Below are 16976 nucleotides of genomic sequence, written 5' to 3'. Positions count from 1 at the left end.
AAGCACAAGCGGAGCCGTCGTTCGCGGCATCAAGTGTGGACGTACAACGAACCTACAACGATCACTGTTCTCTAACGTAATTTTCCGCAGTGAGTTCGCGGCTCTTGGCGAATACGATATTAATAATATTGCAGTAGCCGCTGCTGTTGCAGCCAACCAAGCCCTTTTTATAAAGGGCGTCACAAGAGCAAAACCGATAACAGGCGGAACGCAGCCGAGCACGAACGAAATGCTCGCAGCGCGCTCGTTAGAGGCTTATAAGTTGGTCCACACTAGACGAATTGTGTTCGGCTCCTGCTCCCCTCGTGCTCGGCTCTTCTAGCGTAGACGCAGCTTAAAATATCCAGGTTCCCTTTCAAAGAAAAAACAATAAACATGCAACTTTCAACACCCAAAAATATTTTGAAAAACACCGACTTTTCTGAACACTACCACTCCTGCCTAGTAGCCCCTGCCACAGGGTATGTTTCGAAGATACCCGACCATCCAAACTTCGGTCGTCATACGAAACCATGATTAATTATATCCTCCTATCATTAGTTTGGACTAAAATTGTGAACTTTAGTTCCTTAATAGCAAAATAAAACTAACAAAAATTAATATCATTCAAAATATATGACTCTATCTTTTAAAGAAAAAACAACATTATGCAACTTTCAACACTACGACTCCTGCCTAGTCCCCAAAGGGTCTCTCGCAAAGATACTCATCCGAACTTCGGTCGTCATACGAAACCGTGATTGATTATATCGTATCAAACATCGTACAGTGCTGATATGAAAAAACTTTGCCGACTGTACCAAACTAATATTATCGGATTGTGAGCGCTTTTTGATGATAGTAGCTTTGAACTTCGGAGGGTATTTGTATATGTGTAGGACTGTAGGTAGGTAAATGCCCTTTTGGGTAGAGCTGTGTTTATTCTAGTTTTAAGACACAAATGTTTTTGGAGAGGTTTCAGTTTTGTTGCTGACTCGATTTTTTTGCTTTCAAGTGTACGTTATTTTTTTGTTAGTGTTTATATTAATAACTGGCTGTTTCTCGTGCTTTTGTCCTCGTCTCAACTCAAACAACTCCATGCATCCAGATAAATAGAAGTGTATAAACTTCATCACTAAATGCTTATTTAACACTGAAATCATTTTTATAATCTATCCAGTAAGTACTACTAAACAGTTTGAGTATCTTCAATCACGTTTACCAATTAGTTTTTGAACATATTAAATCCGACCAGTCTACACTCTACAGTTGGAAAAATAATCAGAAAATCTTATGTTTAGCAAGTTTACCCTACCGCGTATGACTATGTATTTGATAATATTAGTCGACTCACTAATCCCAAAGTAGGCTTCATGCAATATTGAGCTAAGTCTTCGTGTTTTCGACCCCAATTCTTAAATTCCGGGAAAACATGTCGTATTGTGCCCGGGTATCAGAGCCGAGATATTAAACGTATACATACAATGTACATAATATTACATATTCTGTACATAGAGGTCCCTTGGGTAAATAGAATTCGGCGTCTTCTTGAAACGGTTTTCCTCGATAACAGAATTTTTGGAATGTACGGGCGGGGATTGTGTTTTTAGGCGCTGCGTTTTTGTAATGTGAAGATAGGCTTTTGAATTCAGTATAATTTTCGCCTTTTGTACATAGTTACTTAGAACATTTTCAGTAGAATTCGCATCTCTCTATCGCTCTAAGGTTTGCTGTTAGAGAACCCAGTTCTGGGTTAAGCTCGCCTTTGTACATGTCTTCTCTGTGTTGTGTGTGTTTTTTTTAATGTTTTGTGTACAATCCAAACTAATATTATAAATGCGAAAGTAACTCTGTCTGTCTGTCTGTCTGTCTTTCTGTCTGTCTGTCTGTCTTTTCTTCACGCCTAAACTACTGAACCGATTTGTGTGAAATTTGGTACAGACATAGTTTGAAACTTGAGAAAGGACATAGGATAGTTTTTATTACAAAAAATAAAAATAAAAAATAAAATTTATTCCGGACATATAGCGCCATCTATTGGTCAAATCAAAAATTTGCCGGAAGTCACTATTCCATGCGAACGAAGTCGCGGGCAAAAGCTAGTAAAGAATAATAATAGGAAAGTCACATTTTAATGATAAACTTCATCACACCTGATGATAAATGTCAAATGTATTTTATTGTATGTATTCAGGACATCATGATATACTTTAGAAGAATAAAATTATTTTGATAAAATGATTGATAAGAAACAGTTGTTATTCTTATTTATATTCGCATATCAACCGGCAAAACAATCAGCAAAAAACTTACTATTCCCGAATCTGCCACCGTACATTTCCAGCGCGGGATTCGGGGTGCAATGTCAGCAAAAGATTTAGGTAAATTGACACGAGCCCGGGAACTTATTGTGTATTATGGAGAGGAACGTGTTTTGTGTGAAACGACATCGAATCAGTTGTTCATGTAGTCATCTGGGTTTTTAATACTAGGGGAACACGGATTGAGCGAAAAAGCTTTGAAAAAAGTGGTAGAAAAGTAAAAAAAAAATATGATTTCTTTACTAGTGAAGTTCTTGGTGCTTTAAATAAGTGAAAACCTCAGATTTCAGTTATGATGAAATCTAAAAAGAAAGAAGTGTAATGTTTGGCTTAAGTTTAAAAAAAAGCTGTGCTCTTGATGAATATGAAAAAGGATTCTTTTAACAATCCAAATCGTATTACAGATATAAGTTATCGACTCCTTATCGTCAATATACTCGTACATATTTTTAAGCTCAAAATAAAAAGTTCAACACCCAAAAATGTTCTCAAAATTATGACATCAAGAGCTAACAACAAAACAAAACAGACAAATAAATTCTTCGTGTCAACGCTTCACTTCGTAAAAACTATATCGCTCGCAATTCAAACGTACGGATGGCCGTTATTTATGGCCAGTGCTGTTACCGTTCGTATCGGCTTTCTGAATCTACTTGTATTCGATCGACAGCCTTGTTTTGTCCTTGTGAAACATGGTGGAACCTAGAATTAAGGTATTCGAGTTTCCAAATGGCAACTGAATTGGACTTATTTTTAGTGGAAACGAGTTTTTCAACCAAAATCATCAGCCACATATAGCCTTCTTCGTTGGATTTCTCTTTAGCTGTAACTATTTCCAAGAAGCTTGTTCATAACTTCCAACTCATTGTGCGCACTCCATAAAATTATGCAGAACTACAACAAACAAAACTCAAACAGGAAGTTCCAAATCCAAAATTTGGCGCCATAATAACATTCATGTAACGCTTCTGTGTCATGTAAATTCAAATATCGAAACTACAAATAAAGCGCGGGAACAATCACAAAAACACTATACACAAATTACATTCCAAATTCAAACATACACTGATTAGAACAGAACAGAGCCGAGTCACGTTGCGCCAATTAGAAAACGGTCCTGAATTAATTTGAAAATGGAACACTCGATTTTGATGTAGTGGAATCTGTCGCTGTGGGCTTTGTCTTCTGCAAACAAACAAATACCAACTTCATGTTAACATATTAAAGTCTAATTCCGAACGTGATGAAATTCGCCCAAACTCATGAGATAATAGGTGAAAGACTGAATGTCATTCGCTGGTTTTTGTGTCAATTAAATTTGTACCTTATGAATGCAGCATAAGGTTGCCTTTACGTCGTCACCTGAAATGTAATTAGTAAATGTGTTCTGCTTGGGTCCAATTTGTGTGATATTTTGTTCTAATAGGCAATTTATAAATGTCGTTCAGTGTCATTTCGTCTTATTTATTATTATTTTTATGAGGAGCCTTTCTGGGCCTGAGGAATTTTTCTGAGGGAAAGAAAGATATTTTAGGAGATAGCAATTTTTACCTTGTCCCTTATAAAGTATGGAAGTACACATAAATCTGGTAGGAAAGTAAGTTATCGGCGATAAATCTTGCGTCGGTTGGCTCGTAGACTGGCCATGTAGTAAGAAATTAATGGCATTGCCATCTTTTAATTTCTCCTTTCTATCCTTAGGTTCTCGGTCTAGTGTTTTTATCTTTTGCACTACGTTGCTTTTGAACGTGAAATATGGTTTGGAGATAAAATATTTTAGAAGGCTGCAGATGGATTTAAAAGATTTTTTTGATGATTAGGTGAATTATTATAAAGTTAAATTTTTTTACGTTTCAATTTTATTTAAAAGTATTATTTATTTTTTACCCACATTCACAAATATTTAAATTATAAAAAAAAAAACAGTAAAAAGCTTTCAAAATAAATACAATAAATATTAATTAAAACAAACCAAAAAGTGACCACTAATTTCTGCACGTTGTGTACTAACATAAGTCTCTTGCCAAACTTATGTGCACGCCAGTGTACTATCTAACAAGTCGGTCGAAACTTGACATCGTTACTCCTCATTAAAGGGTATCGAGTGGAACAAAGCAGGTACCGTCGCGTTCATTAGACAGGACCGACATTTCTGAGCAAAAGACATTTTTGTGTGTAATATAATGTAGAAGGAAAAATAGAAATGTCATAATGAAGGTAGGTCAGGTGCCTTGTTGTAGGTCAAGCAACGTATGGTAGGCGTGATCAGTTACTAGAACTAATGAGATGTTCGGGTTCCTTGTCAAATCAAAACTAATCTGTCAAAGATTAGTCTTGATTGATTGGTGATTTCATTTTGAAAATATTGTGCGGGTTGTATAGAGGGCGTGTTAGGCAGAGCTCACATTCCTCGCATTTTGGCGCGCTACGTTCTTAGGAGATTTTGCGTTATGACATCTCTGTTAGTCATTTGTTCTCAATGGTATGGTACTGGCAGCTACAGTCATTTTCTTGATTACTGTACTCGAGCGTACAATTTCTGTCAAGAATTCGTTCTGAATGCGGAAAATTCTTTTTTTGCCCTCCTTTTTAGGGTTCCGTAGCCAAAATGGCAAAAACGGAACCCTTATAGTTTCGTCATGTCCGTCTGTCCGTCTGTCCGTCTGTCACAGCCGATTTACTCGGAAACTATAAGTACTACAGTGATGAAATTTGATGGGAATATGTGTTGTATGAACCGCTACAAAAATATGACACTAAATAGTAAAAAAAAGAATTGGGGGTGGGGCCCCCCATACATGTAACTGAGGGATGAAATTTTTTTTTTCGATGTACATACCCGTGTGGGGTATCAATGGAAAGGTCTTTTAAAATGATATAAAGTTTTCTAAAAAACATTTTTCTTAAAGTGAACGGTTTTTGAGATATCAGCTCTCAAAGTCGTAAAAAGTATGTCCCCCCCCCTCTATTTTTATAACTACGGGGTATAAAATTCTAAAAAAAATAGAGGTGATGCATGCTAATTAACTCTTTCAACGATTTTTGGTTTGATCAAAGTATCTCTTATAGTTTTTGAGATAGGTTGATTTAACTGTAATTTACGGAACCCTTCGTGCACGAGTCCGACTCGCACTTGGCCGGTTTTTTTGTAGTACGCTTTTCATATAGTTCAGTCTTGTTGACCTAGAAAAAAATGGCGGGAATTTGTGAGTTAGCTTGAATAGGCTTGTTATGTTCATACTCGTATTAATTGTATGATACTTGGTGAAATTGGTGAAATTATGTCAATGAGGGACTTAATGATGACCGAAGTGTAGAAAGTGTTGCTAATTCGCAAAACACAAGGTTTTTTTTTCCTTATCTTTGGGGAACCGCACGGGATACCCATTTGAAATGTAACTTTTTACTCGTTCGTAGTTTAAAGTATAGGTATATCTTTTGGTACAAAGTGTAGGTAACTAAACTACAGCGTTTTTGTAATACAAATTAAACAATGTGCGCTTTATAACATCTAAATTAAATAGTTTTTATTTCTAATAGATATAAAAAAAATATACTTCTAAATACTCAACAATTTCTAACATCCTCTCTTTCTTTTTCAGACTGCGTCCACCTGCAACTCTACAAAGACTTAAAAGAACGTCAGAAGAATGGTCAGACGAAGGCTTCACTCTCTCTCCAGCAGTACCTGGGCATAGAGTCAGGGTTCACCCTGGACAAGGAGTCCAATACCCTGGCAATATTGTGTGAGGATGTCGTCCCGGTGCTGGCGTTTGATACCAGGGAGATCCTGATACAGTGGAGGGTCAAAGTGAGTATGGGTTTTGTACCTCAGCTGTCTATTTTGATATTAGCTCTAGTTGTAAAACAACACATGGATAGGTTATAGAGATCTGCAGTTAGTGGGTTAGTTCGTGTTTTAAGAAAATTTTCATCATCATCTGCTGTGTAGCCTGTTACCAACTATGTTGGGATTGGGTTCCAGTCTAACTGTATGCAGTTATCTGTGTTGAGCCAGCTGAGCAATAGTGTTTTACAAGGAGCAACTGCCTATGATCTCCTCAACCTAGTTATCTGGGCTTCATGATACCCCTTGGTAACACTGGTTGTCAGACTTTCTGGCTTCTGATTACATGTAACGACTACCACAGCTGTTCAAACTGAGACCCCCCAATTAACGAGCCTTTCGAAACACGGAGGAACTAGTCACGACACGATAGTCATTCTGCGGACTGCGCCAAGCGTTGCCTAACCTTATGATCGATCGACCCGTGGAACTGTTATGTAGCCACGAGCTCCTTACTTCTGTTACCTAACCACGAGCTCCATTTACGACCAACAAGAGAATACAAAAACTAACAAATAAATACCAGTGCACACCGTTGCTCTATTTGTCTTATTGTGTTTAACAAGCTTTATTTACTAGACTTTAAATAAAACTCCAGAAAGGAACTGTTAGCGTATTTACTTGGAACAATACTAGCGCAGTTTTAGAAGAAATATGGTCTTACTACAAAAACTTTAACCACTGTTTTACACTTGTCTAAAAAAAATGTGGCTCCAAAATGAACCATATGTCAACGTCATAATTTGACATTTTTTTAAACAAGTCTTAAACTGACGTTAAAAAGTTTTTGTGGTAAGACGGATAATGTTTAACTTCGAAGACAATTGAAGGTATTCTGTGAGTTACTAACATTGATTGGCAAGACATAGAAAGAACAAACTCTTTTCTGAGTTAAAAATATATTTTTAGACTGTGCAATTGACCAATTGCTGTAAACTACTGCTCATACCAAAAGATACATATATTGCAGTACATATAAAATGATAACTCCTTCAGATAATATTTAAGAGACAAGTCTTACATATCATTCATGCTAGTAATCTTCAACATCTCACCAATAAGAAGTCCAAAATATTATGTATTGCGCGGCATGCAAACATCAATGACATTATACGTCGAGCTCTTGTTGCCGTCGGGGTACCAGCTGTATTAGAACGAACCGGCTTGGCACGCGACGACGGTAAGATACCAGACGGCATGTCGTTATTCCCATGGAAGATGGGTAGGCCTTTAGTATGGGACGCAACCTGTGTCGATACTCTTGCGCCATCACACCTTCCAAGTTCTGCGTGCTGTGCTGCTGCTACCGCTGCGGCTGCGGAGAACCTCAAGCGGCGGAAATATAGTGGCCTTGTCGGGAACTATATTTTCGAACCGTTTGGGGTTGAAACCCTCGGGTCGTGGGGTCCGAATGCCCACATTCTATTTAAAGATCTCTCTAGGCTGCTGGTTGACGCTTCTCGTGACCAGAAGGCTGGCTATTACCTCGGACAAAGAATCAGCATGGCGATCCAACGAGGTAATGCTGCCAGCCTCTTGGGCACGCTCCCAGTTTGACAGCGATGGGGACGAATTTTTTGACGCTTTTTAGTTGTTTGTTTTACTAGGATAGTTTTTGATATTTATTGTAAATAAATATTATGTTATTTAAAAAAATGGAAAAGGCCCGAAGATGATGAAATCCCAAGTACCGGTTTGTAATTCAACATAATGCAGTAGTAGCAACACTTGATGCCACCAAAAAGGCCCAAAACACCACACAAAAAAGTTTTTTTTCTAATTCTAATTTTCAAATATCTCTTCTCGCAGGTCCAACACAACCTAGGTGGCAGCAAAGAGTTCGCAGCGGTCATCATCTCGTCGCCCACCGGGGCCAACATCCGCGCGGGCCCCGTCAGATTGCACGCGTGCGGGCCCCGGCTAGCGCTGTGTGCGTCGCGCCCGCCCGAAGTGTTAGCGCTGTGGGACGTCAAATTGCTCAGGTTAGTGTTTAAAAATAACAATTCAATTAAAATATAAATCACTGACTAAATGCATTATTAGTCTAAGTAATAAATTGTTCTAATGCAATGAATGTGTTCCGCAAGTAATGGCAGTTATGATAAGAAAAACGTGCATAGTACAAAGCATCAACCTCTAAGCGTCATAAAAAGAACTACTGCGTTTTAGGGATTGCAGGGCAGCAGTACCTATCGCTTATCGCGAATTTGCAAAAAAAAATATTTTTTATTATCTTTGTAAACGGTAACTTTGCCTATAGGCAAATCATAACCGCCCCACCATTAAACCTTCAAAAAAAAAAGAGACAAAATTTCCAAACTGCAAAACTCCAATTAACTTAAGATAACCCAAAAACTCACACTCCACCAAAGAGGAAAAAACTTAAAAAAAAAGATGGCCGACAAGAAATTCCCGCGGTTATCATGCTTCCAAAGTGCGTTTAACAGGTACACCCGTAACTTTGTTCACGACTAATCTTTACGCGTTTTCCTGAAAAATGTCCTCGATAATTTACCTTTACCTGGTAACTTTAGTTAGCTGTCAGTTTGAAATGCGCGAAAGTTTGACCCAGTTTGTAGATTGAAGGGATTAATGTTTTGAATTTGGTAGTTAATCTTACGATGAGCAGGTAAGGTTAGAATATGTGTTAAAGATAAGGGAATCTTTAGGTCTACAAGAATATAATCTTGAAGTCTTTGTCTTATTGATGCAAACATCAGTCTAACTTCAGTTTAAATTAGAATAAAAACAAATCCATTTTTTACACGCTAAAAAAATCCCCTTAAATTTTCCCAGTATTTCCAAAACATAACCAATTAGAATGTCCTCATCTTACATTTACCATCTACAACATTTTCTAGATAGGTACTTGCACAGTATGCAAATTAAGCAGCTTATTAAAGATCAAATACGTCATTACATAGGCATTTACTCTTAAAGACAAATGTCCTAAGGTTAGATTAGGTTAGCATACATTAAGGCAATTCCATCGCTACTATTGTAGTGTTCTCTAAGTGGCTTCGTCACGAACACTCGATGTAAACTAATTAATTATAATTATAGCATAATGCTATCTGTACGCAGGTTTAATGGTAACTAAGCTGAGGTATTTATACATTTAAATACCTCTTTCTTGGTTTTCCTCATAAAACTATTGTTAGAGTAAGAATGACTTGAGAGTCATCTGTTACAATTAATATCTTTTCATACTTATATTATAAACTCAAACGTTTGCAATTATGTATACCCAAGTAAGTATGTACGGGCATTGCATCCTGTTTACATCATTTTAGTTAACTTCAAATTCTTTTATCGGTCAAGATATTGAATACTTAAAGTATCTAAGTAAAAACTAAATATAGCCATAACACAGATAAAATAAATCAAATAAACCCTCAAAACCAGTAATAAAGCTCCCTTCACCTGAAAGATTAATTCGTCCAACAACCGCACTCAACCATTAATTTAATGAAGACTGAATGTAATAGCCTCAACAGTTGTTACCTTCACGGGGACATACATAAAATGTAGACCCATAGGCTCCCCTCGCTCATAACTGAGTCCCCTAAAGGGGTCTAAACCTCGCACCACAGACAGTCATTAAAAATACATACACTAGAGTACTCCATTGGATTATCGAATCACATTTTTATCGACACCGAAGAGATGAGTGTTTAACTTTTTTTCTACTTTTAAATCAACCTTTTTGGAGACATTTAAGTTGATACAACTTTTAGTGGTGAAGGGTTTATTTTACACAGCAAGCCCTAAAGTTTTCAGCTTATTAACAATGCAAGAAAAGATATACCATTTTCAGTGCAACGCTGCCTACACACAAAAGTTCTCTATTCAAAAACTCTTTTTTTTAAATTCCCTACCTCCGGCTTAACAGAAAACAAGCCAGAAACAAAGACGGCTAAAAAGGCAACTTAACATTATGATCAGCTATTAAAAGTCATTAAAACTCGTATTTAACTGAACAATTCCGACGATTAAAACCGAGCCATTCCGCTATATTTTTACGGATCTCCATTTTGGATATTTTTAACGACTTGAAGAAACTTGGTCGAAATGCGAAATCTAAGAATTGTGCCAATGAATTATAAAAGAGGTTGGAATACTTTAATATTTCCTGGATTGTACTTTTGGCATGTTTAAAAATAGCAAACTGTAATATTTCAAAAGATTAATTTATCTAGTCGGTTTTTTTTTTTGATAAAATGTGGGCTTACTTTTTGTTCTTTTTTCTGCTAACAGATTACGTTCTTAATGAGAAATTGATGATGTCATAAAAAGTATCATAACGTACATTTTAATGTAAAACCTGCACGTATCGTGGTGGTTAATACTTTATTGGAAAACGTTTTACATTACAACGATCAAATATTTACTTTCTGAAATTACTTTGAAGTAGCTAAGTTTTAATACGACGTGTAAAGTTCTGTTTTTCTTGGAAAATCTGTGTTTAACCTGCGGCTGTAGATTTTAATTAAAAAAGAAATATATTCAAAGAAATTCTATTATAATTTTTTTTTTCACTAGAAAATTAGACCTCGGCGCAACATATTTTCTTCTTCCAAACTCTTCTATCTCACAAGTAATATTTTTTTCTTTTTTAACCCTGCACACTCCACAAAGGCTTGACCACACTCGAGCCTCCTTACAGACATAAGTCGGCCATTTTCCCCCTCTCCAACAAATCATCTCATAATGCCGTGATGTCACTAATAACAGGGGAATTAATAACTTGCTGTAGTGTGTTCTCGATGGTATATTGTGTATCAAGCGAAAAATAAATTGCTTTTCGCTTCGATAGTGTGATACAAAGAATGCACGTATCAGTTTTGCTTTTGGTCAAATAATGTTGCCATAAAATATTTTTATATTTTGCGTTATATTTTTTCAATTCTTAGACCAACGTCCAATAGACCAATTTTCTATTAATGGCGTTCAAATTACGTCTCTATTATACTCTTTTTATAATTTTACTTCCACTATATGTTATTATTACAAGTTACCTAAGCCCCAACAATAAAATAAATAAACGTAGAGCGATAGGAAAAGGGAATTTCCAAAAAGAAAACCTTTAAATATATGTACATGTAAATAAAAAACTAAAACCCACAAAACTGTTTGACTTGCCTGCTTTTCTATTCCTTCTACAAATACCAGTACCTACATATTCTTTTTCATAAAATGACCTACCAGTAACAACATTGAATAACGTATTGAGCTTTACTGATATGTTTCTACGTACAATGTATTTTCCTTTCCTTAGATACATATATTTATTCTATTTCTTATTTCCAGATAAAACTACAAGCGGGTCTTATATTTCTTTCCGAGACCTTCTAGCTTCATGGTTCATAAAATAAGCCAACCCACTTCATACAGTTAGAGTAACAGTAGACTACAGACTTTTTAGTTGGCCGATAGTTTGATCGGGCGCTTGATAACTACGAAGTTGAATGGTAGTACGCATATTACAAAAAAAAACAAGTACTTAGCCACTATCAGACCGCCTGAAAACTTTGATTGGAATCAAGATTTACTTTTTTTTAACTTGCCGTCTGTTTAGTCTGCGGTGTGCGGATCCTCTTAAGGTTATGTTTCTAAGAAGGTTACAAGTTTCCTCTACAATATCATAATAATAATCCAATTATGTTAGCCGCTAATATAAATTCCAAGAACAGTGTTTAGCGTAAGTTTTCCCACAGCGAAATTCCTCACTAATAGTTTATTCACAGAACCAACATTCATTCTTCGAAAAAGCGGATATGTTTAAATTTTCATCCGTTTCTCTCATAACTTCAGCCTTAATGAAAAACCGGTAAACCATGGTTACATAACCGCTATAACCCAACAAAAGCCCGGTGCGTTTACCGCATAAAAATTAAACATGGTGCCCAACTTTCATTTCATCTTAAATTAAATAATGCCCTAGAGCGATGCACGTTGGGCCAATAATTTGGCCAATATTGGCCGGCGTGGTTGGTGCGCCAACGGTGGCTAATTTCATTATTAAGTCGTGTACACACTCGTGCCTACAACTATTCCTTGTGGATTAAGTCGCAGTTTGATGCAATAAGCCCAAGTTTCAGGCGGTACTTTCGTAATAACAATTTTGTTCAAACTTGGCTTATTAGAGGCGATAAGGAAAGTGGCTTTTCTCTACCGCTGGTTATTAAGTGTTTAGATTTTTACTGAATTTGAACATTTGACATTATTGATGACAAGTATACACAAGCAGGTTGCGGGGTAAAAAATGTAAAACAATGTAAACAGTAAATTCTATTTAAGCTGAATTACAGCAAAACATGTAGATCACTAAAGAAAAAGGTTAAGTACGTTTATTAAAAATATTCATTTGTACATAAACAAAAAACTCTTAATCCAGTACAACATAATAAATAACTCAAAAAACTTTCACAACACAAAAGACACACAAAAAGAGCTCAAAAATCCCAACCAAACAAAAAATAAAACTTTCAAAGAAGTTTCCGCAATTCCGCTGGAAGTTTACTCCGTTACCACACAGCGCGTGCTGCCGCCTCGAGCGATATTCCTTAACTGTACAAACAGCGCCCTAATGAGCTTGCCAGTGCGAAATAATACCAACTACAATTCGTTGCGATGTCAACACTTTGATGTGGCGCCTCCTTTATTTGCGCGCGGTAATTAATAATTACAAAGCTTGATTGTAATCATGTGTTTTGTAATTCAATATTGATTCGGAAGCTGTACCGTTCAATGTGGGATTTTGGTATTGTTATACCTATAACAATTTGTTTGTACCTACCCTAAAGGCTTCGAAACTACTGCACCAATTAAAAAAAAATATTTCACTGTTGGGAAGCTACATTACCCCCGAGTAACTTAGGCTATACTTTATCCGGTACAGGCAGTTGTTCCCACGGAACGCCGATGAAACCTCGAGAAAACGACTAGAAACAAGAGTTTTCATAACGCCATCAAGTTTTTATTTTAATTTCCAATTAATTCAGTTTCAAACCTACAAAAAATGTACCCTTATGGAGACGATATAAAAATATATATACGAGTGGTGAAATTGCTGTCAATCCGATGACAAAATTGCTCCAAATACAAAATAAAAGAAAGCATATGATATTAATGCATCGATTAACAACATGCCATCGTATTGTCTGTGCCCGAGCGTTCAATTTCCGCGCCCATCGAATATACATGACATTGCATTTTTCACCCTTACTCTGTAAAGTCTAGTTGATCGGGTTCTGAAAATTGTCTGACGGCTTTGGGTGGGTGTATTTTTCTGTGAGAAAGAATATGAATATTGCTTTCCTACAAATACGAAATAGTACCGATAAAGCAGTGTACTTAATAATGTGCAAAAAATAATAGGCATCAAAAATATTTTTTTCCCCGTCAACCAAGAAGAAGGGTTATGATTTTTTTTTACTCATTAGGGCTAACTTGTGGAAGAAAATAATACTTTGATTTTATTTACACATTTCACCCGCATTATGGCGCATAACCTAAAAAATACTTTGTATTAAAAAAAACTAATCAACAAAACTGGGAAGTCAGTCAAAAAGATTTTTTGAAGTTTTACAGATGAAATAGAATATCTATTATAAACCCATTAATTTCCACAATTAATGCAACTGTAAAACCTTTTAATTTGAAAACCAAGCCACATTTCCTTAACCCCAACAAAGATGTCCATTTATACTTAACAGTAACACATTCAATTACTTAATGGGCGAGCGGCAACTATAAGATTTAACCAACAGTTAAACTGAACCCTCGCGTCGCTAATAGTTGACTAAACAAAGATTAACGTATTACTTAACTTAGTTAAGTGATGCATAGCTTGCTTGTAGACGGAGAGTCGGAGGGGAGAAATGTTTTATCAACTAAGTTAAGTTTAAGGAAACGGAAAACATAAAGTACTATCCATTAAATTGGCAAACATATTTGTTTTGTGAGTTTTCTGAATAACTTCATAATATCATTCGTAATAATAGATTTGCCAATAGTTCAAGTCCTTCAAAATTTGCAATATTTTTACCTCATAAATGTACAAACTCGATAAATATAATGAATCTCATTCATAAAATAAAATTCTTCCGCCAATAAAAAAACAACGAACAAACACCAACATTCAATAAAAAACTTCATTATTTCCTCATTAAACCAAATTGAAACAATCGAAAACTTGACAGAACGGTTCAACATTAATGCAATATGAAATCAAATAAAACATTAATGAAATACAATTTCAAAGGCGTCAAAATTCGTAATTTTATTTGATGCTAACCATTTCAGGGACTGGGAATTACTGCCCGTACCGGGATAAAGCATAGCCTATAGATAGATAGATACTCATTAGGCGTATACTTGTTAGGTACACCAATTTTTAAATTTTTGATCTTAGTAATCAAATTAAAGTAGGTGACATAATGGGCGGTGTTATCGAATCTTGTCTAAGAGCGATCTCTTCCAGGCAACCTATATAACTCGGGAAGAGTGTACCGTTCCAACAATGAATGATTTTTTAAAATCAGTTCAGTAATTTTGGAGCAATTCCGATAAAAACAAACAAACTAAAAACATTTTCTCTTGTTAATATTAGTGTAGAAGATATAGCAATTGTTTTCGCCACCGTCTCCTCAACTATATTACTTTAACTTATTGAATGGAACCCTTACATAAATAAGTAGGTAAGTACAAAGGGCAGGCTTAGTTAACAGACGTTGCATGTTTTATTCAGTATTCAGGTGTTCAGACGGGGTAGGCAGACAGGTAGTGATTGAGGAAGTTTAGGATATTCAATTAGTATTATTGGAAACTATCTTCTGTCTATAACTTTTCCTATATGAATTTGCTTGTAGCTTTTCCTGCATTATGTTTTTGTTTTGACAGTCAGTGGGAGGGCCAATTCTGGGTGCAGCGTGAGGAAATGTCAGTTAGACACTTGTCTCTTACTGACTAAAACTAAAATGTTTCTTCTGGAGCCTTTTATGTACCGGGGTTGCGGTAACTCTTTCCAACGATCTCACAGTCCTACTAACTTGAATATAGCAAATCCAATAGAGTCAGTTAGGTATAATATTTCATACTTATGTAAAATCAGCGCAACATTGTCTTTCTCTTTGTGTATGTATTACTCTAAAAATTTCCTATATAACCCGGTCTACAAATACATATGTATAAGTTGAGTTACAAACGAAGCTTACAAGACAAAATATAAAGCCAAGCTCACCACTTAAAATAAACAAAAGAAGCTCGACGTACAATACATAATTTTGCATTCAGAATCCTATTTTACCATTCTTGGCGTGCCAAAGCGATCGCCCCTTAGATTAGAGCAAATAACCAACTGGGACCGCCACTTGTCTATGCGAAAAGTCTATCACTTTCATTGCGTTTTCAGGTAGTTACACATGCAACACGACGAAATTATTTGTCATAGGCCGCCTTTACACTTGTCAGTTTCACTCACATCAGAGCTCGTGTATATAACTTACTATAAAATCAATGTAAAACCACTTCATAAGTCGCTTATAGTAGTTTCTTACAACTTACGGAAGTTACTTACGTATTTTTAACGGCAACAAATTACGGGTCTTAAAGCCCGATACGTAAACACAAACTTAACTCACATGAACACAATAGTATGAACGCCACTGTCGTACTTTTGGCCGAGATAGCTCGGACACAGCTTCTCCGGTTGGTTTCATGCTCTAAGCGATCACCCCATCCCGTCATTTTAATAGGAAGGGGCGGTTGATAATCTTAGCCGATGTCAGTCTTTCTACTAAACTAGCATTAGGTTTATTGCAAACTGTGGAAATAATGTGGCATAACACCCTTGTTTTGGTAATAAAGGGTATTTAAAAGATTAAAAGCGTGAAGGTAGCTTTATCGATTTCTCGGTGCAAGATTTTTAACAGTCATGCTATCTAACAAGGGTATTTTTGATGCAATTTTTTAAACATTTATATTTATAGTAATTGTATATATTAGGTAATAAGTTAGTTGTATGTTGTATATATATTTATTATTAAGATATTGTCTATTTGTAACTGATCTTGAAATAAAAAATAACGTGTAAATAGCAGATAAAAGTATTATAACAATTTCTTCAGTTCAATATCAGATGAATAAAATAATGTGTTTGGGATTACAGAATTATTAAAAGTTGAAAGATATTTTTGAAGAACACGGGTATGTTTTTTTAAATATTTTGGTAATTAGTTCGATGCAACCGTCTAAATATGTAAATTACTAAAATACAAAACATATCCTTTTGGTTTGTTGTGTCCAGAGAAATAAATCTCAAATGAAAGTATGGTTAAATGTTGTATTTATTTAGGTATCCATAGAATTTAATGTTCCTGTTTTTCTTATATTTCTATTCATATTTTCTATGTGATAGACAGGACAAATAAAATTCAAGCAGTTTTTATGTATTGTTATGTAAAGCGACTAGCCGATGCCTTTCAGACAACCTTTTTTGACCCAAAATTTGTTTTCGCTACAGTTTTGTTTATTCCCAAAGTAAGCCATTAAGTATGCCAAAGTAAGCTGTCTGAAATTCCTTTGAGATATTATTTTTCTGTTATTTTTCGATTCACCCTAAAGAAAACTCGATAACTACGAGTTTTGTACCTACGGGCAATGTAGCCTGAAAATACTTCAAGATTATGACTTTAAACATAAAATCCCTCTTTCTTGACGCTCTGATTAAAAGGAAAACCAATTATTTTTGGACACATATTAAATTAAGCCTAAGTAGTTGGTTTTTTTTAAATATTTAATTCTTGCCCGCTAGGAATAGCTCGTTT

At 35.6% G+C, this 16976-nt stretch overlaps 1 protein-coding gene across 2 annotated transcripts in view; it reads left to right on the top strand.

Moving 5' to 3' along the window:
- Nucleotides 1–16976, top strand: part of LOC124638915 — a 193916-nt gene that overhangs the window by 168729 nt on the left and 8211 nt on the right. For both annotated transcript variants that reach the window (XM_047176068.1, XM_047176067.1), the window contains 2 exons: nt 5903–6111; nt 7957–8129. In XM_047176068.1, the coding sequence (XP_047032024.1) occupies nt 5903–6111; nt 7957–8129 (382 nt within the window). The remainder of the gene's footprint in view (nt 1–5902; nt 6112–7956; nt 8130–16976) is intronic.

Source organism: Helicoverpa zea, chromosome 18 (genome assembly GCF_022581195.2).
Source record: "Helicoverpa zea isolate HzStark_Cry1AcR chromosome 18, ilHelZeax1.1, whole genome shotgun sequence".
NCBI lineage: Eukaryota > Metazoa > Arthropoda > Insecta > Lepidoptera > Noctuidae > Helicoverpa > Helicoverpa zea.
This window is presented reverse-complemented; position numbering and strand designations above follow the sequence as displayed.